Here is a 25,779-nt window from a genome sequence, read left to right on the forward strand (position 1 = left end):
CAGTGATTCTTGTGGTTCGCTTCTCACAGGATTCTATGATTCTGTGATTACATTTGAGGGAAAATTCCTATATTTTTGCTTTCAAAAGTACATTTCAAATAACTTTGGGGAAAATATAAACAGCGTCATTCTTTGTTAAGTGCTGTGACACAATCAGTAGCCTAAAAAAAATGCCAGCATTTGAAACTAGCTTTAGGGGAAAGGTAGTTTTGCAGACAATTTCCCCAAATCCCCTCTATTTTTCTTTTGATTTATTTTCAAGCTATTCTTACAGTACTATAAAGAGCTCTATGAAGAATAAGCACTGAATGGACTTTCCAAGTCAACTGCTTGCAGTGTGTTAAGTAGAAAATTCACTCCAATTTTTTAAAGAACTGCAACAAAAATGGCTATAAAGTGTCCCAACCTTTTATTTTCTGCTTTCTTTAGTCATCTATTTTAGCCTGTTTTGGAGTTTGACTTACCTCCCTCAAATTGTATGTTCTACATCCTTTTGCAAGAACAAGTTTTTTTCTGAAATAAAAAAAATAAGTTTAAACACATCATCTTAAAGTAATGCCCAGGTATCATTTGCCATCTGTAAGATTTGCTTATTGTTCTCCTTTATCCCCTATGGTGATGCTTAGTAATAAATCTAGGGCTTTAGCATACACAAATAGCGAAAAACATTTTTTACATGAAAATATTCATAAGTCATCTCTAGCCTAGATTCCATATGTCAAATATTCCAAGATATTCAGCCTCAGGGTGTGGTTCTGGCCTGTCTTGAAATAGGATACAATGTGTAGTTTTTATGGAAAGTACATGTTATCATGCAAAACAGCCTTTGTCTCTAGTTTCTCTGTGGGTAGAAATGTTCTCTTTGGAAGAGGAATTCCTTTATTGACCTAAGCATTAGGGCATAAATAATTATCTTCTTAGACAAAGGTTCATTTGATGCCTTACTTTTCTATTACTATACAGTTGTTTGGAAACAGGTCTTAGACCTTAGAGGGCAGAAAAAGGATTAAAATAAAGCAGGATGAAACTGAGCAGGCATATGTTAACAACAAAATGATGTGTAAAAGCCTTTGAATAGCTCAGTAGTGTTTTAGAGCCTAGACTCAGAAAAGCACTTCTGTGCAGCTCTTAATGGATGCTTAAATCTCATTCGTTGTCACATGTTCAAGATCCTTTAAAACACAAAGTGTTCTCAGCTCCCACTGGTTTCACAGAAATGAGGAATTCCATCTCTTATAGGATTGGACCAATGATGCTTTATGTAAGTCATTACGATGTTAGCTAAAATAGGAATATTAATTCCTGGAGCTAAAATAATATAGCAATTAAGGAGAGTACCAATCCTGCTCATTTTTGTATGGATCCAAAGAATGAAGACAATATGTAGAATAGAAGCAAAAAGGAATAACTGTATCTACTAAAAATGTAGAAAATATTTGTTCTCAGTCAAAACAAATGTTCATCTAGCCCAATATTCTGAATCCAGCCATGACTTTATGAAGAAGTCTTGGGAAGAATGAGACAATGTACATTTATGTCCTACTACCCTGAGATTCATTCTGGCCTTTTACTATTTTCAACTTAAGGGAATGAGTGTTTGTCTCTGCAAACCCTGATGCAGAGCATTCTCTTAGCATCTCAGCAATGGCCATAACTTTTCTCAGTGCTCTGTTATACTTTGATCACAAGTGGGCCCAGCATGCTTCCTGCTCCTAGCGTGTTTAAAGTAAAATTTTCTGTAAATTTTTATTCTTCTTTGTATTTGTTTCTCAGACTCTTTATCTGTCCTGCTTTATGGTGCTTTTGCCTAAACTTGGAAACATGATTTAGGTGACTGGGTTAGGAAGGATCTGGTTCCTATTACTTTGACACTGTAAGAGAAAAGTTCTTCCAAGAAGATATTTCAGACCGAGACTTCACTGTTGTACTCTGAAATGCGTTTTTGGGAGAGCTTCCTCTTACCCAATGTCTGTGTAATAGCACATCTACTATAGAATTTTATTTCACAAGTGTGCTTCTGAGGCAGATCTCACTGGCTTTCACATATACTGCCTTTTGATTTGCGCTGTATTCTTGGAGCTCATGAAGCAGACACCTTTTGCAGAAAACTAAACCAGAAAATATGTTCGAGGAGAGCAGCTAATGTGTTCTATGTCAGAGAATATACAGGAGAAATTGGCAGAAAAATAGGTGCAGGTTTAATTTAGTAACTCTATTATGTTTGCTCATCATTTTGAAGGGGAAAAGAGGAACTTGAGGAATTCTGTAAATCCCACTTCTCCCTTAAAAAGATTGATAGCACAGTAAAACCATAAAATTAAACTATGCCAAAATCCAACCAAATCGAACATAGTGTGGTGAGCATCTTGCTCAATTACTTTTAATTTTTCTCCTATATAAACATATAGTAACTCTGAGAGTAAAGTTTGTTTCTGCAAATGGTGCTAAGCCTTTTTTTCAGGACCAACTCCCAGTATACCAAAGATGTGTCTTTAAGAGAAAATTATTGGCATAAATCTGAACATGCAAGGAGTGGTAAAGGCACAGACTCAGAATAGAAATCTGGGTTGTTTGGGACAGATCTCATGGTCTGGAATTTGGAACTTTTATTCTGGAAAATGAAACTTCTGAGAAAAGTGTTAATAATTTGGAAAATAGTCTGTTTTGAATGAGGGTGAGAAGTAAAACCTCAGTATTTTTCACAGGAAAAAAAAATTGTTTCCAAATCTCTGTTGCAGAAGAACTGAAATAGCAATGTTTTTACATGTCAGCTGCCCAGCTGGAAGGCTGACAAAGGCCAGGCCTTTTTGGATACCTGTCTATCCATTGCATAGGCTGGCTGTAGTGCATTAATATAGGGAGTCTCTTGCTTCCACAGTTACTGGAGATCAATTGGGATTTTCCATGAGGCCCGAGGGGCAGTTTCTGTGTTAATTTTCTTAACAGCAAATCAAAAAATATTTATTTAGATTTATTTAGGAGTTTTGATTTTGCAACAACGGCATTTTTTCAGTGGAAAATAATTCTGATGGAAAAATCACAATGTTTGTTACATCTCTTCTAGTTGCTTCAGTGCTAGTCCTATACTTGGACAAAAATTGATATTCCTCTGCTGTGTTTTGGAAATGCTCAGGAATTAATTAACCTCTCAGATTGGCTAATTTACATATATTAAATTTTTCCAGTCACTCTCAATTCTGATAAATCACAGAACTTTCTAGCAATAATATACTCACTGTCTGAATTATTGTGAAGCTCCCATGTGAAAGTGTGTATGCTACTCATAACACATTTTCAAGTCAATATTTGAATTAATGTTGCTAATGACATGTGAGTCTAAATACAATCTTTGTAAATGTAATTTCTAATATGGAGCCTAATTAGGACCCAGGAGACAGGCGATTTAAAAATCATTTTTCAGTGGAGGATAAACATGTTTGTTCATTTTTGCTAATGATAAATGGTGGAGAGATATACAAAGATAAAAATGTAATTTAAAAATTATGAAGTACAGCATAAACATCCTAGGCTGGCCATGAAATGCCTTATTTTTATTGTAAATTTACTACTGTCAAAATAATTAAACAAACAAAAAACGAACCCAGAAAAATAGAAATTGGCGGTAAACTCCAGAAAATCTTCCTTGTTTTACAGGTAGACTTAAATTAGAGGAAACCTTTCCTATCTTTCAAGTTACCTTAAGTTATAAATGTGTAGGAATTCATAACAATAAAGTTATGAAATTCCCATATGCCAATTAGATTCATGCTTTTCAGGGATGTTGTAACTTTTTTTTTTTGATTGTACAATGACTAAATCACCTTTAGAAGATGCCTTTTTCACATTGGAAGTTACAGACATTCCAATGTTCTGAAGACATGTTCTGAAGTAGTTAATGTGTGAAGCTGTGGTCTGTGCTAGGTTGCTGTTCTTTTAGAGGGAAGACCAAGCAGAGTCAATCTAAGCTCAATAAGAGTGTTTTCCATGCAGCTTATTGACTAAGACCTGTAGGTTATCTACACTATATGCATTTGGAAGTTCTCTTTGAGGCTAGCTCTAGTATGGTCCCATGGACTAAAGTGCTCGTGATTATTTGCAGCACATTAGGTGGGTACCTCTGGTTATATGTAAGTGGAATTTCATTGGTGTGACCCAAGGCTGCTCTGCCTTGCAAACCAAAAGACAATAAATTGGAAGAGTCGGGAGATTTATTTCAAGAGTACCATCCTGATCTGAATGCAAGTACGAGTGTAATTTCATACTTCTGTGCAAAGTGCATATCTACTCTGTGTGAATGTTCTAAATAGGAAAATATTTTTCCTGTAGAAAGTTACTTTCCACTGTGCCTTAAGGAAATATTCCTTTCCTATCAGTGCTGTGAGGTGTGTTTTTGACTTCTTTTAATAGTACCCTGTATGTATGTGAAAATGATTCTTGTGATCAGTGCTGAGAACATCTGGAAAGATGACAGGTCCAGAAATGTGTTGAGATTTAATGAAGGACTCTTTGCTGTAGGGCTCTCTCTTATTACATTTTTAGAAACATTGTAAACAGGCTCTTCTATAATGATGTTGCCTTCTATAATAAAGTAATATTCTCTCATTATTTTCATGAGGAAGTGCGACAAAGTGCACCTTTCCTCAGCTGTGAGTTGCTGCAGCAGCCTTCGGACCCAGGGCTCATAGGAGTAGCTGGTACTGCTTGTAGAACAGCTGAGCTAACATCCTGTAATAGGGCTGTTGGTATATTTTTACAGAATAGCCTTAATGAGGATGAGAATTGTCATCCTTGCAGATGTACTAGGAAGCTAAACAACAATCATAAAACAATTTGACATGTTTAGTGGTTATTTTAGAGTGAGCAGGTGAGCAGTCAAAAAGAAGAGATCAGCACAAGAAGTAGTTTCAAAAGAACTGAACTTTTCAACCTGGATGTTGATTGTGAATTCAGTTTAGCCAGGTGAAGTGAATGAAAGTATCAGGATCTTGAGGAAAAGAGGTTGCACTTCACTGAAGTTGCTGCTAAATCCACTACATTCTAACTAAACTATCAAGTTACAGCATAAGAGTAGACTTCTTTAGCACTGAGTGCCACACGGGTTCCATGACCCAAGGTAGTAAGAGCCGGAGAAAACAGCCTGAGGCAGAGTTAAGGCCAGATACATTTAAGGCTTTATGTAAAAGTTTATAAAAGAGAATCCAATGTAAAAGTTCAGAACCATTCCAAGCTAACTGCAAACGGCCAACAAAACCCAGCACAACCCAAAATTACAGTTCCTAATCCCTAAAATGTCCAGCCTGGTTGCTATGTGATGATTACAAACATCACCTCCATGAGCCATGTAGCTCTACAATGCAGTTTTATCCCAGGCTTTTTGTGACTAGAGCATCACCAGTAATAATTTTTTAACCTCATGCACATCCATTCAATCTGAGCAAAGATACAAGAAAGGCAAATAATTCTCCACCATTTCTGTTTTCCTGGATCTGAGCAAGTGTAGCAATGCCAGTGGTAAGGCCCTGCGAATTCTCAAAGTTAAGCATTTGTTTAAGTAATTCAGTACATCAGACAGGATCTGTGACAAGATGCATATTCTCCAACAGTGGCTGAGAGCATCTGTTTGTTCCCTATTTGTTCCACAAGCAATTTTGTTTCTTTTTTCACATTATTCAAAAGACAGATGATCCTGAATCCCCTTGTGTGTAGCACCAGTGAAGTCGCTCAGATTTAGCCAACATCAGATCAGAATCAAATCCATACTTTTTTCCTGTCAAACAGTTGCCCACTCACCCCGCATTTGGAATTTACACTGAGGAAATTATCTGCCTGGGCCATACTGACTTGTTTGATTATGACCCAGGCTTAGCAGCATGGGTAAAGAGAGCACAAATTAACCAGCAAGAGTCTTTTAATGATCCAAACCAAAACAAATTGAACAGGAGGAGGTATAAAATGCCATAGGATATTTACAGCCTCATTAATAAAGTTAGTGAGTCATGAGCTGAGGAGTGTCATTTCTTTTTCTGGACAGAACAGAAAAATTGCTGTTGTTAAAACTTGTGTAGTGGTACATGTAACCAGAGCGGAAAAGGACTTACCTGTAAAACCTGTGTTACATTCCCAGAGTTACGGTAAATATGTAGAAGTAGAGTTGGGTGAAGATACTTTAGTAGCTTTTTAGCATTAGAAGTTCCACAGCCTCAAGCTAAAAGGGAATAAACAGCCAAACTTAGTCTAAGGTTTCCTGATGGGTTAATGGCATCTTAGAATTCACAAGGAAATCACGGGGAGCTGATCTCTAACTTAGCACTAGAATACGTACCTAAGTAAATGAATGAAGACTTGCCTTTGGACAACTATTAAGAAGCCTCCTAAACTGGAAAGGTATTGATTTTAAAAGGCTTAATATTTGATTTTTTTTGTGTCTAGTGCACATTGGTACAGAGGACAGATTGGATTCAGCTGAATTCACTGACAAAAACTCCCATTGAACAAGTCCTAAATTACAATGTTTTTGTAGAAAGAAAGTTTGTGGTGAAACTGATGGATGTTTTCCCTGATTGTTGCCTGCCCTTTAGGATTTTACTTAAACAACTTCACTGAAAGTTATTTGCAATAATACACATTTTTAAAAAATTAGAAAATCTGTTCTTGCCTTCATCAGTAATGATAGTGGTCTGGTACTGCTCACTTGTTAATTTCAGTGAGCTGTACAAAGGAAAGTCATTGTTTTATAAGAGAAAGAAAAAAGATTAGCACAAAGTGGAACTATGTGCAGCTGGAGAGAGTTAGCAAATCTGCATCTCCTAAGGCCTAGTTTGAAGTTCTGCCCAAGTGTTCATAGTTGGGTATGCGAAACCAGTTTATTGTGTTCACAGATTGGGTCTGTACTTCTGTTTTCTTTGAAATTATTTTCTGTTGCTGCACATAAGCTGCAGGTTATTTCAACTACAAGCTTTTCCATCTTCTTTTTGAAATATTGTTTTGTTGTTTGTTTAATTTTGCTTTTGGATTAATAGTAATGCAGGTATTTGAAAGTGCAATAGATCAGAACATTCATTTGGGTTATAAAAGCAGCCATGCTTTAAAATCCTTGTAAATCCTACTTGGATTTACATACACTTTGCCAGGCTTAGCATTAAGATTCTGGATGTGCATGCAAGGGCAGAATTTTCTTGAGAGTGCAAACAGAGAGCTAGCATAGATAAAAGGTATGTGGGAAAATTAGCTGACATGCACAGTTGTAACCAGCCTTCTGAGATCTTGTCATCTGCTGTGAGGTTTGGGTCTGTGATTCTGATGAAAAAATTAAACTAGTTCTTTCCTCTTTTTTTTGTCCTGCAGATGGAAAAATGAATAAAATTAAATGGATTTTGACGTGGCCATTGATATTCGTGCTCTTTTGCACCATTCCAGACTGCAGCAAACCCCGCTGGGAGAGCTGGTTTATGTTCACATTCATCTTATCCACGCTCTGGATTGCCTTGTTCTCCTACTTTATGGTGTGGATGGTAAGTGCATGTAGCAAAACCTGTCATAGAGAGTAAAATTTGAATTTCAAAATAGATCATAGATCTTTTGTGTATTTGTTAAAGACATGTAGTCATAGTGCAGTCTTTTCAGTTTATACTCCTAATTATTAAAATTATATCTTTCTGCTACTCTTTTCTGCACAAATTATTGGTCCTTTACTGTATAGTGCCCAATACAGCTTGATTTTCAAATAATGTTGTCATTCCCATCCTACTAATGAAAGGGAATCTAAATGGAAGTATTCAGCTCTTAACAGCTATCCTTGGACACCTTCAGAAATTGGGTGGTACGGTCTGATGCTGAAATGAACATGTATAAAAGGCAGATGGATGGCAAAATTTGAAGTGCTGTAAAACTCCTCAAGTAGAGTGGAATAATTCAAGGAAGTCTTTCTTAGAGAAGATTATCATGCTTTCTTATATGTTTCCATTTACCCTTTCTTTGAGAAGCAGTGGATCAGGTGTAGATCTGTAAATTGTAGTCAATTTAGGAGCATATTTACTTGAAGTTTTAAATAGGTTTATGTTTTTTTCTTTTTACCCTCTTTCAGGTTCTCAAGTTTACAGTTTCAGTCAGAGAAGTTACAAGAATAGGAAAGCTCCTCAACTAGGTTCTGTGATGGGAACTATACTTTTGAAATACAGAAAGTTACCTTTTTCTGCACTAAAAGATGCAAACGCACAAAGCTGTATATACCTGTAGCTAGAAGATAGGTAGGATGTGCTGCCAAAGAATTCTCTATCATTTTTATTTTTTAAAGGAAAATACAGTGAAGAAGTAGTCGGCTTGTTTTGTGCTGGAGAATATATAGCCTTATAAGTATACGCACTCATAGCCTTATGTATACTCTTACAGTTGTATATATGGAAGACTTTTTGTTCTTGAACTTCTTATTTGCAAAATATTTTTTGGGTGGAGAACATTCATACCTCCTCCAAATGTGTCAGACATTTGCAGACTGCTTTATATATGTGCTTCCTTCTGTTTTTAATATACACTTGATACATAACGTATCAAGTATATGCACTATAAAGTAATCCCCCTCCCTCTGAAGGCTGAGAAATCCATATGCCAGCCACTCATTCTGCCTGGTATAGTAGTGCCAAAACCACACATTCGTTTCATACCATATGATCTTTGTCAGACCATGCTCTGCACCTTGATTCCATTTGTAGATGTCCCCTTCACAAACAAGAGACATGCTCACCAAGGCTGCAACACCTCTTATTTTAAGATGCTGCCAGACCTTAATACTGTTACCACTTGCAATAGGAGAGTCATGCCTGCTCCTGTTTCTAAGCTACAGCTTGCCTTTGAGAATATGAAGGTGTGTGAGTCGGTTTCTGAAGTACACCTTTTCCTTGGCAAAGAGTCCAGTCTTCCTCATGTTCGAGGCTGGCAAGCTATTTCAAGAAAACAACACGGAGACTTGAAGGCTTTCACCCTTGGTATTCTCTGCAAGGAAAGAGCTGCCTCTTCCTGCTTTGGTCTTCTTGCTCTCACAAGGCTATTTCTTTTGCATGCACAGTTGCCTGTTAGTGTTTTTTTCTCTTCACTGTTTTTTCAGTCTTCTTTGGATGTTCCAGTTAAATAACATTCCCTGTCCTCTCCAAGAGTTCTGCTACAAGCTTCAGCCCTTCCCTTAGGAGTTGTAAAGGTGCATCTGGACTCTCAGGGGACAATATAACCAGAGCTGCTCACTTCAGGATTATATCGGGAGTTATTCAAGAAACTGTTTCCTTCTTCATGTGCAGGAATATAATAAGTTCTTCATGTCTCTGACACTATATCACATTATAAATTAATTCCAGTCCTTTTTCGAAAATAAACAATAATAATCTTGCCGTTATTGGGAATAAAATAAAAGCAAAACTACAGGTTGACTCCATGTCTGTGCTCCTCTTTAAAAGATCAGTATGTTCTGTTAGAAGTACAGAAAGTGGAGCTTATTGTTTGCTCAAAAATGTTGAAGACTGTGTCCAGTGTACTTTTCTTTTTCACAAGGTTGATTTTATGCTAGTTATTCCACACTTCATATGCAAAAATGGATCTTGAGTCTAATTCTTCAAGGGTCTACACCAGAAGTTAAACTTAAGAGTACATTACAACAACGGTATTGGATTGAGGAGACTTTCCGAATATGACAGATTTATTTCCTTTCCTTACTGTTCAGGTGACTGTGATTGGATACACCCTTGGGATACCAGATGTGATCATGGGCATTACTTTCCTAGCTGCAGGAACAAGCGTCCCAGACTGCATGGCCAGCTTAATAGTAGTGAGACAAGGTACTGTGTCTGCAGAAGGATAGCTGCAATCCTACATAGATGCTCTGCGATTTGCTTCCTCTATGCACACAAACCTTCAGTGCAATTTTATTATTTTTAATTATTTTTATTTGTACTGTTTCAAAACCTTTGATGAGGAACAAAACACTTTGCTAACTACTGCGTTCCAAAAAATCTTCCCTGTCCTGTTACCTTTTACTTACTGGGACTGGGCACAGCCTAGCATTCTAGATGGTCATTCGACAGTTAGCTGTCACGTGCATTGGTATGTGTCAGTCTGGGTAAAAAGATATAAGTAGTAGACTAAACTGAAATATCATCTATTAAAAAACTGTACTGAGGAATATATGCTAATCAGCACTGTTCCATATAAAACTTGTATTGATTTCTAGAAGATTTATTAAACCCAGGGTAGTGAAGTGATCTAAGATGATCTAGCAAAAATGGTGTTGCTCCAAGCATACTTCTCATCAAAAGGCAGACTTCTTTCCCTTTGGGACCTATGAAAAGTAGCAGTGGAAGAGGTTTTAGATAAACGTTAGTTATGCCACCATCAAGTTTCCAACTGAAATTTTAAATTCTTTTCTCATGTATCTATAACATTCTATGAAGGTTTTTTACATTTCCTTTTTTGAGAAATGTCTGTAGCCACATGCTTTCCTGTTGTTGAAAAACGTTAAACCTGAAAGTATGATCTCCTGTACTGCAGTAGAATAAGAACAGGTCCTAATTTTATTCTTTTCCACTACTCCAATCCCTGTAGTCTTTTTTTTTTTTTTTTTTTCCAGATGAGATCTCCAGAACACATAATTGGCCAAACAGCAAGGGTTCTGAAGTGATAAGTTAAGCACCCAAATGTACCACCTCTGAGATAGAAGTAGTGTTCTTAAATGTTGCTTGATTGAAAAGAATTATATGTTTAAGATACATCATTCTCCAGCTTGTATTATCTGTTGTGTGCAGGAAAAATCTCATAAAAGCATTGAATCTCACAAAACTATTCAAGGTTCTTATGGAACTGCCTTCCTACTAGATTAGCTTTCCATATGTAGTACTAAGCAAAAAGATGTTTGAAGGAACAGAAGGAAAGCATATTATGTTTTTAAATGAACAGACTGCTGCTTTAGATTAGTTCTTCCTTATTAATAGGCAAGACTACTCTCAAGATTGTTTCCTCTGAAAGTGAAGCTAAGCAGTAGTTTGTGGAAAAGCATCTCTTCTCATTGAAGGACAGTGTCTTTATAGTACTTGGAATCAAGAAAAAATGATTACAAGGCAGATTGCAGACAAATACCTAAAGAGTAGAGAGGGATACTGCCATAAAAATGGGTTGAAAGCATAACATTTCTTTCAGCATCTCCCTTTAAATAGAGCCTGTACTTGTGATCCGGCAGTGTCTGTCTCTGCCATGTGTGCTCTAAGTATTTGCAGGATTTGTTCCATTTACATCAGAGTTCCTTTTCTTTCTTGTTATGCATTTTGTAGAAGTGACTCAGTAGTTAGGTTGATGCTTAAGGAAAACTAGCAGAGTGAGAGGATTCTGCCTTCCTCACAACTATTGGTGCAGAATTAGGTGTCAGCCAACATTAAACATAATTTCCAATTATAAAAATCATCTCCTTGCCTCAAAGACTCAAGTCAGTCAGAGAGGACTCGAATCAGTGCCAATCATTCCCCTTTAATTTCCTCTAGAAACAGAGTATTGATTCTGTTCTGCTTTTTTCACCTGAAACTTGCTTTTCCTTTGCAGGCCTTGGTGACATGGCAGTATCCAACACAATAGGCAGTAATGTCTTTGACATTCTGGTGGGCCTTGGTGTTCCATGGGGTTTGCAGACCATGGCGATCGATTATGGATCAACTGTATGTATACTGGGCGTATTTCTAATGTTTTCTTTTTCTCTATTTAAAACAAACAAACAAAACCAACAAAAAAAACCACCATCGTATCCTAAAAAGAAAGCATGCAAATAAAAACTAATCAAACAAAGCAAGTACTAGCATATTATTGACTGCTAAATAAGGTGGGGGTTTTTTTTGTCAGTGAACCAGGAGTTACAGAAGCAGTGTTCCTTCCATGAGCTGCAATTAATTCCCAATTTGTCAAATGGAGTACATTACATTCTATATCAGAAAATAGGGCCATGTATGTCTATTTATGGTACTGTCATTTTCTCACTGCACAACCTCAAGCATGTCTATCTCCCTGTACTTTAGTATTTTTGTAAGATGAAAATAACATCTCTTTCTCTTGAGGATCTTTTAACTTAAAATCCATTATACATGCTATTTTTTTTTTTTGAAGTGGGATTCCTTACACATTTGCTTTAAATCCTTAACCCTCCCATTCTCCATTATAAATCCGTTGTGGATTTCCATAGTTTAAAAGAAGTAAGTCAGTCACAATTCAAGGCAGAAGGTGGACTGCCATAAATCAGTAAATTGATTTCTGATCTCTAAAACACAGTATTTATATTCTGGGTGATTAAAAGGTCTCTGTTTAATTCACACAGATTACGATAAACAGTAAAGGACTGGTCTATTCAGTTGCACTTTTACTAGGATCAGTGGCACTGACTGTAAGTATTTGTGTATTTCTAAATGTGACTCTTCAGACTATTATCAAAATACTTATCAGTTATTTATATCCCATATTCTAGAAGGAAAAACTGGAAGTACCTATCATCCCCAAAGTATTGATTCTTTTAAAGTACTGTTCTTATAACAACACCATGAGTAGAATAGCTGCCATTGTCTTCCAATGGCAGGACTGAAATCTGACATTTGGTGCAGATGAGATGCTAGAAGTGTGTAGATCCCTTTGATTTCAGTGACAGTATTGACATTATGCGATCCAGTAATACTCCTTTGGTCCTGTGTCCAGCTGCATACCCTAGGTCTGTCTGTATTCTGTGCTGGGGAAGACCCAGGTATGCTTCATCCCTCTTTTCATCCTCCTGTCTCTGATTTTCAAGCCAGCCTGGACTAACAATGCACTGTAGCCAAAACCCTTAATGAAGACTAGTCTGTAAGGGCTGTGAACCTCAGGACTTTGAATAGGCATGTTGAGTACCGCTCACCCTTATAATACTGGCTTGTTAAGGTGAAACAATAGTTCTGCTTCAAAAGTCAGTTTGCTGGTACTTAGGGTACTGTGATCCTGCTGACTCCCAGAGAGCTATCTGTAGAAAGAATCAAATCCCAAAGGTATAAAAATACCCACTTAAACTAATATCTTTCACTGCCTGTGGAGTCTCTCGTAGAGGAGGGGATCATCACTGGAGATGCTACGCTGTTGCATGGCTAGATTTTAGAAAACTTCATATCACCTGTGCATGACTTACGATAGAATACCCAGGTCTGTTCACTTTGCCACTAACTTCCTAGTGCATCTGCTAATACAAGCTGTGGGAGCCTGTTCTTTTCCCATCTCTAGTTCTGCCATACTGCACGATGCCTGTTATACAACAAAGTTCTTTAGACATTTGTATCTGATATTGCTGCATGCGTATTGGTAACCAGCACTTTCGAGTACATGGGAGGATTATGCAGATGTGTTACTATGCTACCTAGGTGTCTGTTTCTGTGTTACATGAAGAACTTCTCAAGTGGCCTTAGAGTGAGTTCATTTAATGTTTTGTAAAGGGGTCTTTAGACAAGTGAGAGTAAGGCCAGAGTTTGAGTTATTGGATTGGGCTTTTACATTCTTGATCAAAAAAACATACTTTGCCTTTTTAATCTGTAAAATACCAAGAATATATTTTTATCTTGGTTCAGGATCTCTAATTCAAGAGGCTCTCATTTTGTCTTATAATCGTTTCCAAAAGTCTCCTATGGGACGTAATTAACTAACACTTTGCTTGCTTGCAGGTGTTTGGGATCCATGTAAATAAGTGGAAACTTGACAGGAAATTAGGCATCTACGTGTTGTTTCTTTATGCTGTTTTCCTGTGTTTCTCTATATTGATAGAGTTTAATGTCTTCACCTTTGTCAACCTCCCTATGTGCCGAGAAGAACTTTAAGCCACTGTAAGGAGAGAGACTGCGATTCTTCTGATTACCTGTGCTATAAATGACAGGAGACATTTCACATTTCTACCTTCTTTCCATCACTAATTTGAGTGTCATTCCTGCTTCATCAGCTACCAAGCACTTTTACCTATGTGGAAGGAAAGCATACCTTTCTTGTAACATGCTAGCTCAAGGCAACCAAAGCATTTAACTCCTCTGGATATTGCTGCTCAGTCATGAAGCTGTGTGGACCTTACGCGGTACTCTCAAATGTCCCCATTTATGGGACTTTCTGTTGTTGTTCATTTTCCTTTTGCAGACAGTCAAACACTACCAACAAGGTTAACAAGAAGACTGGAGAAAAATCCTTATAGTTCTTTTGCTTTTGACACTTACTTTCCGTGGAAGGAAAGGAGGCGAGTTCAGAACTTTTCTTGGCTTCGTCAAAATATCTAAACTACAGGACCAGAAAGTCCAAGGCACATATCAGGCATGCACTGTTGAGGACATCATTTCCCCCTTCAAGTGCTCTGCTTATAGAGAAACTGCAATGACAGTTTTTGATGGCAGTGTTGAATATTTAGCATTCTTTTCAAAGAAGATGTGTGGCAGTGTGGCAGAGAAAGAAGAGGAAATGGTTGTATGTTGTATCACTTCTGATGATGCACTCTAAAAGTTTGACTGTCTGCATAGTGAAGAAGAGAATTATATGCAGAAATTCATACTTGAAAAATACATTTTATCATTAATGAGTAATGCTGTATATGTAAATATAAATGAAAATTTGTGGAATATTACACCATGAGAAATATTTTGCATTGGCCCTTGTAAGCTCATTTGTAAGTTCAGAAGAAACTAATCAAATAAAATCAACTGGGTGCTCAGTAACTATCAATTGTTGCTGTCAGTTGAGAATAGTATCCAGGCATAATCCAGACTGTCTGACAACAATACCCACCTTGGTTATGATTTAATTTAATTTGATTAGTGGGGGAAGTAAGCTTACTTCATCAGTCAAGAAGCTGATACATACTCCATTCTTTATATATTTCTAGAAGCTTAATGAAGATGGGTGTCTGACACTCAGTAATGCATAAGATATAGATAAAGAGTCTATTAAGAGACCATGATCCTTGATTTGATTGTATACGAGTTTTGAAATACAGTATACTTCTTTTTAAGCCCCAGTAGAAGCCAGATTTTGGTATCCTGTCCACCAGCCTAAAACTGATATAAGGAATAACTCTGAATGTAAATGACAGCAGGATCTGGCCCAGACTATTAAAAATAATGGGTAACATTCCACGTTGTAGTAGTCATAAGACTGAAAACCACCAAGACAGTGTGCATATTTTGCCTTGCTACTAAACTTTAAAGCTGTATATGACTGAAAGATCTTCTAAAGAAGCACAGTTAACTTTATATGTAGATTTTTTTAGTTTTTTAATGTTTATAAACCAAAACAAATCTATCAACTAAAAGTTGATGCATTTTTAAATATATTAATATTTTGCACTTAAGGCTATATATAAAACTTCCCATTACTGTGTCACTGAGAACATACTAAAGAACCTTAGTAAATAAGAACTAAATTTAAAAGTTCCTTGTCTTGGCATACCTGATAAATAATTCAGTTCAACCAGCTCACATGTAGGACACTTTTTACACCAGGCAACGTGTTTACAATTAAGGCTATTTAAAATCTATTTTGATACAAGTTAAAGAGTGGATTCTGCTGTTGAACTTTTTTAGGAATTGGATCCTTTTAATGAAATCCTACAGGAAAAGGAGCAGCGTATTTGTTATTTGCTTTACACTTTGTAATAAATGTCAGTATTAGTACCCAGTTAGGGTTTTTCACCTTAATTAGGTAGTTGGGTAGTTAAACTAGCTAGTCCTAAGTTGGCAACAAATACAGCATTATTAAAATGCTGTATTGAATAGCCAAGCATGACAGTAAACACATTTGTTCTCAGTTATGTAGATGACTTTGTTTCCTGGCATTCAAGACATTTCTGCTCTTGTGTAGCAACAAAGCTGAAGAGGTTTCTTTTCTTCCTTGAGTCTTCTTTTGCAGAAAGGTTGTGAAAGTGCACCACTGTAGGAGCATTCCTCTCTATTTTTATTGTCTTCTCTGCTTTTTTTCAGGAGGACAGTATGCTGCTCATCCTCTCGTGATGGCTTAAATTTGAGCCTGAAAGGAACAGAGATAGAGGCTGGGCTTGGAGAACTAGTTGCCTACAGCAGCTTCTGTGCAGTTTGGGCAACTCAGATGTATTTACAGTACATAATAGTAGTTCCAAAATCTAGTTTTGAATACCTGCCTAGTGATCAGCTGAGTTGACAGTGATGAGGGCATCGATGTCTACAGTGTCAGATCTATCAAACTGCACTGTATCTTTGTATTTCTGAGCCAGATAACTTTAAAAGAGTAGGGGCACCAATTTGTTCCGTAGCAGCCAATCCCCAGCTCAAAAATGCATGAAATTGTGTTTGCTAATGCCATGAGTCCTTGAGACATTATTTAAAGTTATTTTTCCTAAACTGAATATCACCTGCTCCAGAAAACAGGAGTGTTCTGCTGTAGGAAGAGACAGTCTTGGAAAGTAATGCTGACCTTAAATTGCACAACAGATCCTGTTGGTGTATAGCCCTCCCTAAAGCGTACACCAGCTGCAGGACAATTTTTATTGAATTGTAATGCTGCATTTTCTGAGGCAGTTTCGTGTACATCTTCTTTTACAAGACAGGTATCATGCCATGCTTATCATTATAAATAACTTTAGTAGGATTCTCCTCTGACACAACCATGTGACCAGGGATATATTGTTTGCCAAAGAATTATTAGATGCTGTATCAGGGCCTTGATGACACATGGTCATATGAAGTAGTTAGAGTCCCTGTATACTCATTACCAATATGCTAAAATAAATAAAGATGGTAATTATAGGCAAGCCATGCAGATAAACTGAATGGACCGAGAAAGATCTAATTGACAAATTGCTGTATGTCAGATACCCACTTCAGAATGCGTCAGTAATTCAGGAGAATATTGCTGAGTAATAGCGGACTAGTGCCTTTCATATGTACAGTAAATAATTTGCTTGTGTCAGGAAACTACTACAAATTTTGCCATTTTCCAATGAAGAAAAGTAATGATTTGCACTTGGCTCTCTGAGGTTTCTACAATTCTGTATTGCATCTGTTCAGATTGGGTTTGGAAAATTTTGTAGCCATTTTGTTTTACTAACCATTGCAAAAGTTAGCTGGCTGAGATTGGAATGTATGTCACAATGTTGTGTAAGTTAACGTTCAGTTCAACAGTGAAAAGAAAGCTTGAGGATGCTGAAAATTGTCAGCCTACTAACTCTGAAGAGTAATACAATGCAGAAAGAGATAGCCCTTATCCAGCAAAGCTTAACTTCATCAGGATTGAGTCCATGCTTAAAACTAAACATACATTTAAGTGCCTTGCTGGATTGATGACAGCAGAGCATGATTTCTGGGCTTTCTATCACACTCAGATCTTCTCTTGTGTTATTTGTTTTGTAGTCTACAATTTTTATTTCCCACTCAAGTTGAAAGGTTTGGCCAGAATCTATGGATTTCTGCTCTGCTGACACCACTTTGGATTTCCACTCATGTGAATTAAGAGGAGAACTGGTTCCCTGTCCCAAAGATTTCAAAACTGCGTACCTTTCCTGGTGTACAAACAGCATAAAAACTGAATTACTGCTGGCCAAGCAGGGCTTTTAGCAGCTCTTCTGTACTGCAGTTCCACTGGAGTAGTACAGTCCCACATAGATCCACAGAGTGCAGATCTATCTATAGTGACTGCATGGGGGTGTTTCCATTGAATTCAGAAGTGTCTGATTCCATATAGACTCTAACTCTTGTACTACATTATAAAGTTGTCTCATAAAAGTTCAAATTTGGTACTCTGAGTCGCACTGATTCATGGAAAATATTGCCCAAATAAAGATTTCAGGCTTGGAATCTGTATGCCTAAATCTAAAAAGCTACAGTTACAGTTATCTTAAAATGACTGTGTGATGATCTGCTGTAGGCTGAAGTCCAGCCTAGTTGAATACCTTAAGTCTTCCCGACACGTATGGCAGTCAACCATCTTTCTCCTGGCTCAGTCATTGGCGTGCCAATTTTACTTTATGTTATGCTTGCTGCAGCTGTGACTAACATAGAATTAGTTTCAGGTTTTAGATTGTATGTATTAGTAAACATTCTACTAATGTGTAAGCAAATGGAAAAGGTCTTCCAAGTCTGATATTTATACAGTAATTATAGGGAAGACTCTATTCTTTGATTTCCTTTGTGACTGTGCTTTAATTATACACGCTTGTTTTTATTGTGTGTTTGCTCTAGTTGCACAAATCCCACATGAGTTTTGATGTCTTCCGTTTTTGGATTTCTTGCAATCATAATGTCATTTATTTGTGTACCACTTTTAGATTTTTTTTGGTGGAGTGCTTTAAGCTGTATAAATACTGCCTGATTATCCATGCCAAGGAAAGATCAGACCTAGTGTAATATGAAACAGACACTAAAGTAACACTGATAGCCAGGTGAAACCAAAGAATCTTTTTTTGAAGTATTGAAATGCATCACCGTTGGACATAATATTCTATCACTGCAAGGCTCAAATCCTTCACTTATTTGTGTTAAAACACTCACAAGAAAAGCTCTGCAGCTCAGACATTCACTACACATTTTCCTTCATATTTCTTTGAAATCTAGATTTTTCAGTCTATTGAGTGATGGGATTTGGGTTAGGGTTAGGTTATATGATGATTACACAGGTAAATGACAGCATTTAGTTGTACCAATTCTCTACCAAGCCCCCTATTACCCGTTATTACTTCCTTAAGCTATTTTGAAAATTCTGTATGCATGTGTTCAACGTTCTGATGCAGAGAAGAATGTTGTTTAACTGATATGTGCGTTCTAATTCCTGACCTAGCGTGCACATATTTATAAACCACGATTTGAATAAATTGAGCATGCATTTTCTTTCCCCATGTGTGAGGTCCTTCTATTTTCTCCCCGGAGAAAGCTGTGAGACCCTATCCTGAAATTTGAAGTACGTATAGCTCCTTCTCTGCAGGCTGAGATGTATAATGATTGTGGCAGTTTGTACGTTACATGTTCTGCTTCCTACCATACTTCTGACATGCAGGAAACTTCTGAAATAAATGAAACAGTGTAGGAAATTAATGTCACTTGGATATTTTCCTACAAGACTTACCAGTTTGAATATAATTCCATTTTTTTTTAATTGCACAAAGAATGTATGTGATTGTTGCTGTCTTATCGTTGAGATGGTCTTGGTAAACTTGAAAAACAAATATAAAGGTTGACTTATAGCAATAGGGAATTATGACAAAATCTAAAGGTTATCAGAATATATCAAAACCAGACAGGTAAAGTCTCTGGAAAGATTGTGATGCTTCTTTTCAGAGGATTTTGCAGAAAAGATTATTGCCTTCATTCATATACCAGTTGGGTACACAATGAATGCTCCTAAGTCTGCTTCTCCAGAAGCATCAGTGTTCCAAATGGCTGAAATTCTGCAGTGAAGTTATGACCAAATTCTTGCCTTCGTGTTCTTGGGAGTAATGCCAGCACTCATTAATGTCCTGGTAGTTGGCATGAATTTTCATCGGTGGAACTGAGAGTAGAATTTAGCACTTGCTATCTCCTCCATTGCAAGCAAGAATTTGAAATCATTTATGATTGTTAAAATAACTTCTGAACCTTTTAAACTTCCCCATGCTTGATACTTAACAGCCATTTGCAGTGCACCCTTAGGTGGTGCAGTACCTCTTTAAATATTATTAAAACTTTCTAGAACTGCTTACTTTGAAAACAGAAAGGGATGAGTTTGTAAACTGTAAATAACAAAATTCTATTTATCATGTTATTTATTTTTTCAATGACTGTGACCTTATGCACTGTGAATGCTCTGTGTATATGGGGTCCTTTGTACAGATAAATATGTCATGAAATCCATATGGATTTAATGTGATAATTTGTTACAAAATGTTGGCATGATATTCAATTATTTTTGTTGTGGAAAATTAAGAAAAATAGTTAAATAGGCATTTATAAAAGATTCTAGCAGTCAGTATTGTAATGCACTGTATTATCAACATATGTACACTATCAATAAATTATATAAGAACTACTGGAGTGTTTGCTGTATCTTTCTCAGATGATGAGAGCATATGAAGTGTTCTCTTATTTATTATTGAAAATCTAAAATTTCAGGACCCAACTAGGATGTGTGCCTGCACTTTCTTGCTGAAATCTGGACTCTTTCATTTGAACTGAAAGACAGAAGGCCCACGTTTTCGTCTGTTCAAGGGATTATCGTTTGGATCAAGCCAATATTTTGGGGTGAGTTAAGTGTATCAGTTTGATTCACAGCAATTCCAAAATGCATTATTTGCTCTTTTGGGACTAGAAATGTTTTATCTGCTGAGAATATAGTCTGCTGTACTGAGGCACCAATCCAGAACAAATATGGCAGTCTCAGAAACATCCAGATCACAGTACGTTGGCCCCACGGTATAGTGGAACCTGTTGGGTTCCCACTGGGTACTGAATGCTGACAAAAGAGAATGGAAGCAAGGTCTAAAAGCCCCCCACAGTGCTACTGCACCTTCCCGGTTACCTAGGCTCTGGAGATAACAAAGAGAAAAAATAGTCCCTCTTACTCTTGATTACCTATTCTAAAAGGCAGACAGACAGCTATCTCAGGGTCTCAGATGACTTCTGGGATAGGTACACAGTCTCTGATGCAGTATCTTCTGGACTGAAGGAAAGCTTTTAAATTCAGTGCTTTGAAGAAGGAACAAGGAATTACCTTTCTCTCATATACTGGTTTATTAACTATTTCATTAGGCAAAAGTTTTCCCATTAATACTCCTTGTCAGTTTACTCCAAGTGACAGAAAAGTAATAGTTTGACCTCATTTTTCATAACCACAGTGCATGCTTTTGGGATCCCTGTACTGTATAAAACCTGTGATTAGCCACTGTGTTTTTGTGTATCTACAGAAAAGTCCTTGTGAAGTGGAGAAAAGCAATTCTCTGACTTTTGCATGAGGGTTTGTTCTTTGGTATATGCTAGGCTAGCTGTTTCTGAGGAAATGACTCCTTCTTCCCTACAGAATTAATGTCTAAGAATTGAAATCCGACTGTAGAAAGTACCCATTCTTTTAATCCTCCCTACATTTGACCTCATGACCCATCATTATCTGTTATGTAATAGGCTTTATAAAAGGCGCATAATCTATGGATTAGTGACACAGTAGGCATGACGATGATTCCTGCAGGAATATACCATGATGCAACTGCGTCCTACTGTGTGGAAAGCAAAACTGTCGTGTAATCTGTGCATAGGCTGAAAGCACTTTAGTAAAACCAAAGTGCACTTAAGGACTTCTCTCATACACCATTTTTAAACCTTCCCAACTCTGCCAAATGGTGTGGTTTAAGATGGAAAAGGTGAATCAGCCCTAAAAAAGACAAGAATTCCCCCCCAGCTTCTAGCTCACACTGAAATTGCAGTAATTCTTAGGCTGAAAATTAGTTTCATGAATATGTCACATCTAAATAATCCTCAAAGTATTGAGTTCTTTTTCTAAAACCTGTTTGACTTGGATGTATCTCAAAGAAGTGGCATTTTGCAGTGTTTGTCTATTTCTTTGTCATTTAGCTTTTGCATAATTGTGTACTATCAGAGCCTGATCCTACAACGCAGTGTCTCACTCCAAGCCTGTCAGATCTCTGGCTTAAGAAAAACACCCACAAAAGTTCTGACAAAATCTTTTACATTAAAATTTGTCCTAATTTCCATATTTTATGTATTTTACAGAAATGCTTAACTATATTGCAGAGATGCTAAAAATTTAGTGAGGAAAAAAAGTCTTTTTCAAGAATTTTTGCCAGCTATCTTTAACACAAATACTTTCAAAACTTTAAATTTCTGAGCCTGTACATTATCAATTGTGTGAAAGATTTCACAAGAAACAAAAGAAGAGTTTTTCTCAAATCATGTCAAACTGAAAGATCACTATAGTACTGAATTTTTGTATTCTGTATTTTTGGATTTTTTTTCCTGTGTGTTTTTAATAGTACTTCTTGCCTAACAGCATCTTTGGAAAAGCCTATCACTTGCTGAAAACTGATCTGCATCTGCAAGATCTTATTTCTTTGCCTAGGATGGCTGCATCTTTGTGTAATCACAGGTTTCTCCATCTGGAGAGGTTCATGCAGAACAGCTCACCCTTGAAGCTTTCTGTCTTTGTTTCCCAAATAAGCAAGGGTGAACTCACTGGGTCTTGGCCTGGTCCCAGTTGAGTTGCAGTGTAGGGAAATGAAATCCTGGCATGGGGATGAATTTGTGGAATGCACCTAGAAACTTGTTCTTATGCTGATACCCAAGGTGTATTTCAAAGGTGCCAAGTTGGTGAACAAATTTGGAGTGTACTTTTTCTTGGACCTCTATGCCCAGAACCAACAGTACTCCAGTTAACAGAAAGATTCATAGCTGAGATATGGCAAGCCCGAGGAGAGGGATGAGTGAATCTCAGCCAACCAGTTTGTCTAAGAGCTAAATGCAGCACTGAATGAGTTCATAATTGTCTAAAACTGACAACATGATTTGCAGCAAAGAGCTCCTTAACTTTAGTAGAAGAGAATATACAATACAATACAATAACCGAAATCTTAAGCAAAAAGTCTGGTCTGAAATCTGGATGATACTGATAATTAAACAGTAAGACACCTGTAGAAGGGTCATGAATTTTCCATCATAGGCTGTTTGATTTTCTAAGAGAAATCCTTCTGGAAGCTAGAAGATAGATTTCCTAATGCCAACAGAAGTTAAAGGTTTGACTGAAAAACCCTTGAGAAACGTTACACAAGTGGGTCTAGGTGAGAGTAAGGGTTCCCCTGGTTCCTCCCAGCTCAGGCCAGCAGAACAGGCTCTGTGTTCTACACAAGTCTGGTTTCTCTCATGCTGATACACTGGCAGCTGCCTGACATTTCTGTTTCCAAGGTAGGCTATATGGCAAAGTATTTACTGGACAATATCTTAGAAAGCTGAGAAATTTCTTCTAAAAATAAAAGGAGAAACGAGTTACCGTCATCTCCTTCTCTGTTCTACACAATTGCTTTTCTCTGCCTCTGCTTCATATTTCTACTTTGCTTTTTTCCATTATGCATTCCCCCAACATCAAATATTTCCTGAATAATAGAGCTGCCAAGCAGGAGTGCCACTATCCCTGTCTGACAACACATCTGTCAGCTCCCAACCTCCACAGCTGGTCTCTGTTCAGTTGGGTTTTCAGTACAGCAAACTACTCAACCACTTAAGTAACTCCAGGTCAAACAGACAGCTGTTCATTTACTAGCAGTCTTACAGTCTTATCATTACCTTCTGCATTAACTTCTTTGCATAACTGTCCTCTGCCTGTATTAGACATTTCATTTTCCCAGGTCCTGTGTAAATATAAAGGTTTCCAAGCTCCATCTGGTTCCAGTTACTCAAGCAATAGAAATACACATGCTTCAGGAATTTGCAGACGGAGGCTTAATGCCTTGCTGCCTTATAAAATGCTTTACAAAGTTCACCATGCTCTGTTGCCTACTGATATACCTGTAGTGTGTAAAACAAACTCTCCTGTATTTACTTAAGTTAGAGAAACAAAATAGAAGCTGACAGTTTCAGGCCCTTCTTTCTAATAAGGTTAACCTGCCTTCACTACTAAATATGGCTTTCTAATACACACACACACACACCCTTGACCACCAAAGACTGCCTCTTCCTGAAATCCCCTGTTCGTATAAATACAGGAAGTAGAAATAAGAGAGGCTAAAATCAGACCTTCTTGGTAGTTTGCTTTCATTTCAGCGCTTGTTTAGTCGTCTGCCCTCCGACACTACTGAGCCTGAAGTTGGTTTTAAACATCCTCCCCCTGCTGCCCCTTGAAATATCATCTTCAACACAATACCAAAGGATGTGGATGTTCTGCTCAGCGATGGAAAGGAATTGCTTTCTTTACCAAGGAACTCTAAAGCCACTGTGAAACAGAAAGTGTCTTAAAGTTTGCTGTAATGATGAAAACATCAGCCGGAGAGGAGGGAGCCAGGGATGACTCAGGGTAAGTCCTGAAACTTACATGACCGTTTGTTTCTAATAACTACGTTGCTTTGCTTTTCCCACTTAACAAAGAGCCCTCAACTGCGTTTGCAAGCTGGCTGGGGAGCTATCAGCTATACATTCACGCTGGTGTGGCATGTTCATGCTGTAATTTACAGTATTTCCTTTAGCTAACGTGTTTCAACTGAAAACAAACAGCAGTACCTTTATTTAGCTTGAATCTCAGCTATTTAGGGAAGAATAAGCATGAATTTTGAGCTGCAATTTAGGGGAAAGGACAGAAGAGAGATCTGTGCTTTTGGAAACACGGCAGATCTTTTCTGGGAGGCTTGCTTTATTTCTGCTGAAATGCTGAGTATCAGATAAGGGCTTGTCCATATGAGCTGGCAGTCAATCCAGCTCTGCATAGCGAAGGTATGCACAAACCGTGCCCACAGACTCCCAGGAGACTTCAGGTGCACTTTTGCATAGGAAAAGATTCCAGGCTTTCCTTGCTCCTGGTGAACAGGCGCCGCACCTTGCAGGTTCATGCTCTGAGGAAACAGTGGGGGAGAGAATGGTTTTGATTTGGAGGACAGCTGTTGGGTCAGCTGCTGGGACTCCAGGATCAGGCTGGAATCTGCTCAAGGCTCAGTTATATCTTAAAGCTGATGCCTGAAGCTGAGCATTTCTGTTTCCTGTTGAAAACAATCAGGGGAAAATGACGTAGCTGCTGAAAACTTCCATCACCTTCCTTGGAAAAACATGTAATACCAGATAATAAGAGTGGTTTTTATCTGTCTGACACACTTGGACGGCCTCTTTCCCATGAGTAAGAGCTCCCAGATGTGTCTGTGATGGGTGCAGCCAAAGAAGCTGTATAGGTGGATGGATGTGTTATGCTTGCATTTTCAAGCACTGAGTATACTGCATGTCAAACTCAAAAAGGGGCTAAAAGTGCTGCTGACAGGGAGCTATAGCTTCACCATAGCACTGTTCCCAAATGTGCACACAGATTGAAGGGTATAGAGGAAAAACCCTGCTTCCATTGCTTTTGACTTCACATTTTTTACTGAGTTGCAAGGAACAAAGTCACGCCTGTTCAAAGGTACAATTACTCAGTTCAAGTTAATGTCAAACACTAAAGGATAAAGATCACACACACAGCCTTAAGGGAAAAAATAAAAGAAGCCAATCTCAGTAGACTGATAGGAGGAATTCAGTAATCCAAAGAATTTGCACTTTGTAGATATTCCCTGCATTTGTGATAGTTAAGATGCCACAGACTGAGAAAGTGGAAGATTTATACTGTTGATCTCTTTCTCAGCGTGGTTGAAAGGAGCCACATGTTTGCAAAGATTTGCGTTCAGTTTAGAGCTGCAGGAGAAAATAAGCCATAAGCCCTGGACTTGGACAGTAAATAAGTGGTTGCAGCAATGCTGAAGTATGAATGGGCATGGTGCATGTGGTTCATGAGTATGTGATAATATGAATAATTTAATGACATTCCTTTATTTCAGTACTGACTGTCTTTTTTTATCTATCATATTAACTATCTCCCACTCTTAAATAAGAATTTAAGTATTTAAAAATTCTGTTTCAGCTCTCTTTACATGCCACAATATTCCTGAAGATCCTCAAAATTACACTTCAGCTTGCATACTTTATAGCCTCCAACACATTGCAGAATTACTCCTGACTAATTTTCTGTTATAGTCACGTGCAATTGGGCACCAATTTCACAAAGTATTTGTAGATAAAATTGGTAACTTTCAAAAGAGATGGT

At 37.5% G+C, this 25,779-nt stretch overlaps 2 protein-coding genes across 6 annotated transcripts in view; both read left to right on the plus strand.

Annotated features, from left to right (window-relative positions):
* Positions 1 to 20,243, plus strand: part of SLC24A4 (solute carrier family 24 member 4) — a 90,300-nt gene extending 70,057 nt beyond the window's left edge. For 4 of the 5 annotated variants that reach the window (XM_021403903.1, XM_021403904.1, XM_021403906.1 and 1 more), the window contains 5 exons: positions 7,345 to 7,511; positions 9,707 to 9,821; positions 11,572 to 11,684; positions 12,335 to 12,400; positions 13,692 to 20,032. In XM_021403903.1, the coding sequence (XP_021259578.1) occupies positions 7,345 to 7,511; positions 9,707 to 9,821; positions 11,572 to 11,684; positions 12,335 to 12,400; positions 13,692 to 13,844 (614 nt within the window). In that variant the 3' untranslated portion in view covers positions 13,845 to 20,032. Of the gene's footprint in view, positions 1 to 7,344; positions 7,512 to 9,706; positions 9,822 to 11,571; positions 11,685 to 12,334; positions 12,401 to 13,691; positions 20,033 to 20,114 lie in introns of those variants that run through there. The other variant, XM_021403905.1, reaches the window with a different exon arrangement.
* The window catches only part of RIN3 (Ras and Rab interactor 3), a 58,433-nt gene continuing 56,167 nt past the window's right edge, over positions 23,514 to 25,779 (plus strand). The window contains exon 1 of the mRNA XM_021403899.1: positions 23,514 to 24,015. Coding sequence (XP_021259574.1) covers positions 23,969 to 24,015 — 47 coding nt within the window. The 5' untranslated portion in view covers positions 23,514 to 23,968. The remainder of the gene's footprint in view (positions 24,016 to 25,779) is intronic.

This window comes from Numida meleagris, chromosome 6 (genome assembly GCF_002078875.1).
Source record: "Numida meleagris isolate 19003 breed g44 Domestic line chromosome 6, NumMel1.0, whole genome shotgun sequence".
NCBI classification, from domain to species: Eukaryota; Metazoa; Chordata; class Aves; order Galliformes; family Numididae; genus Numida; species Numida meleagris.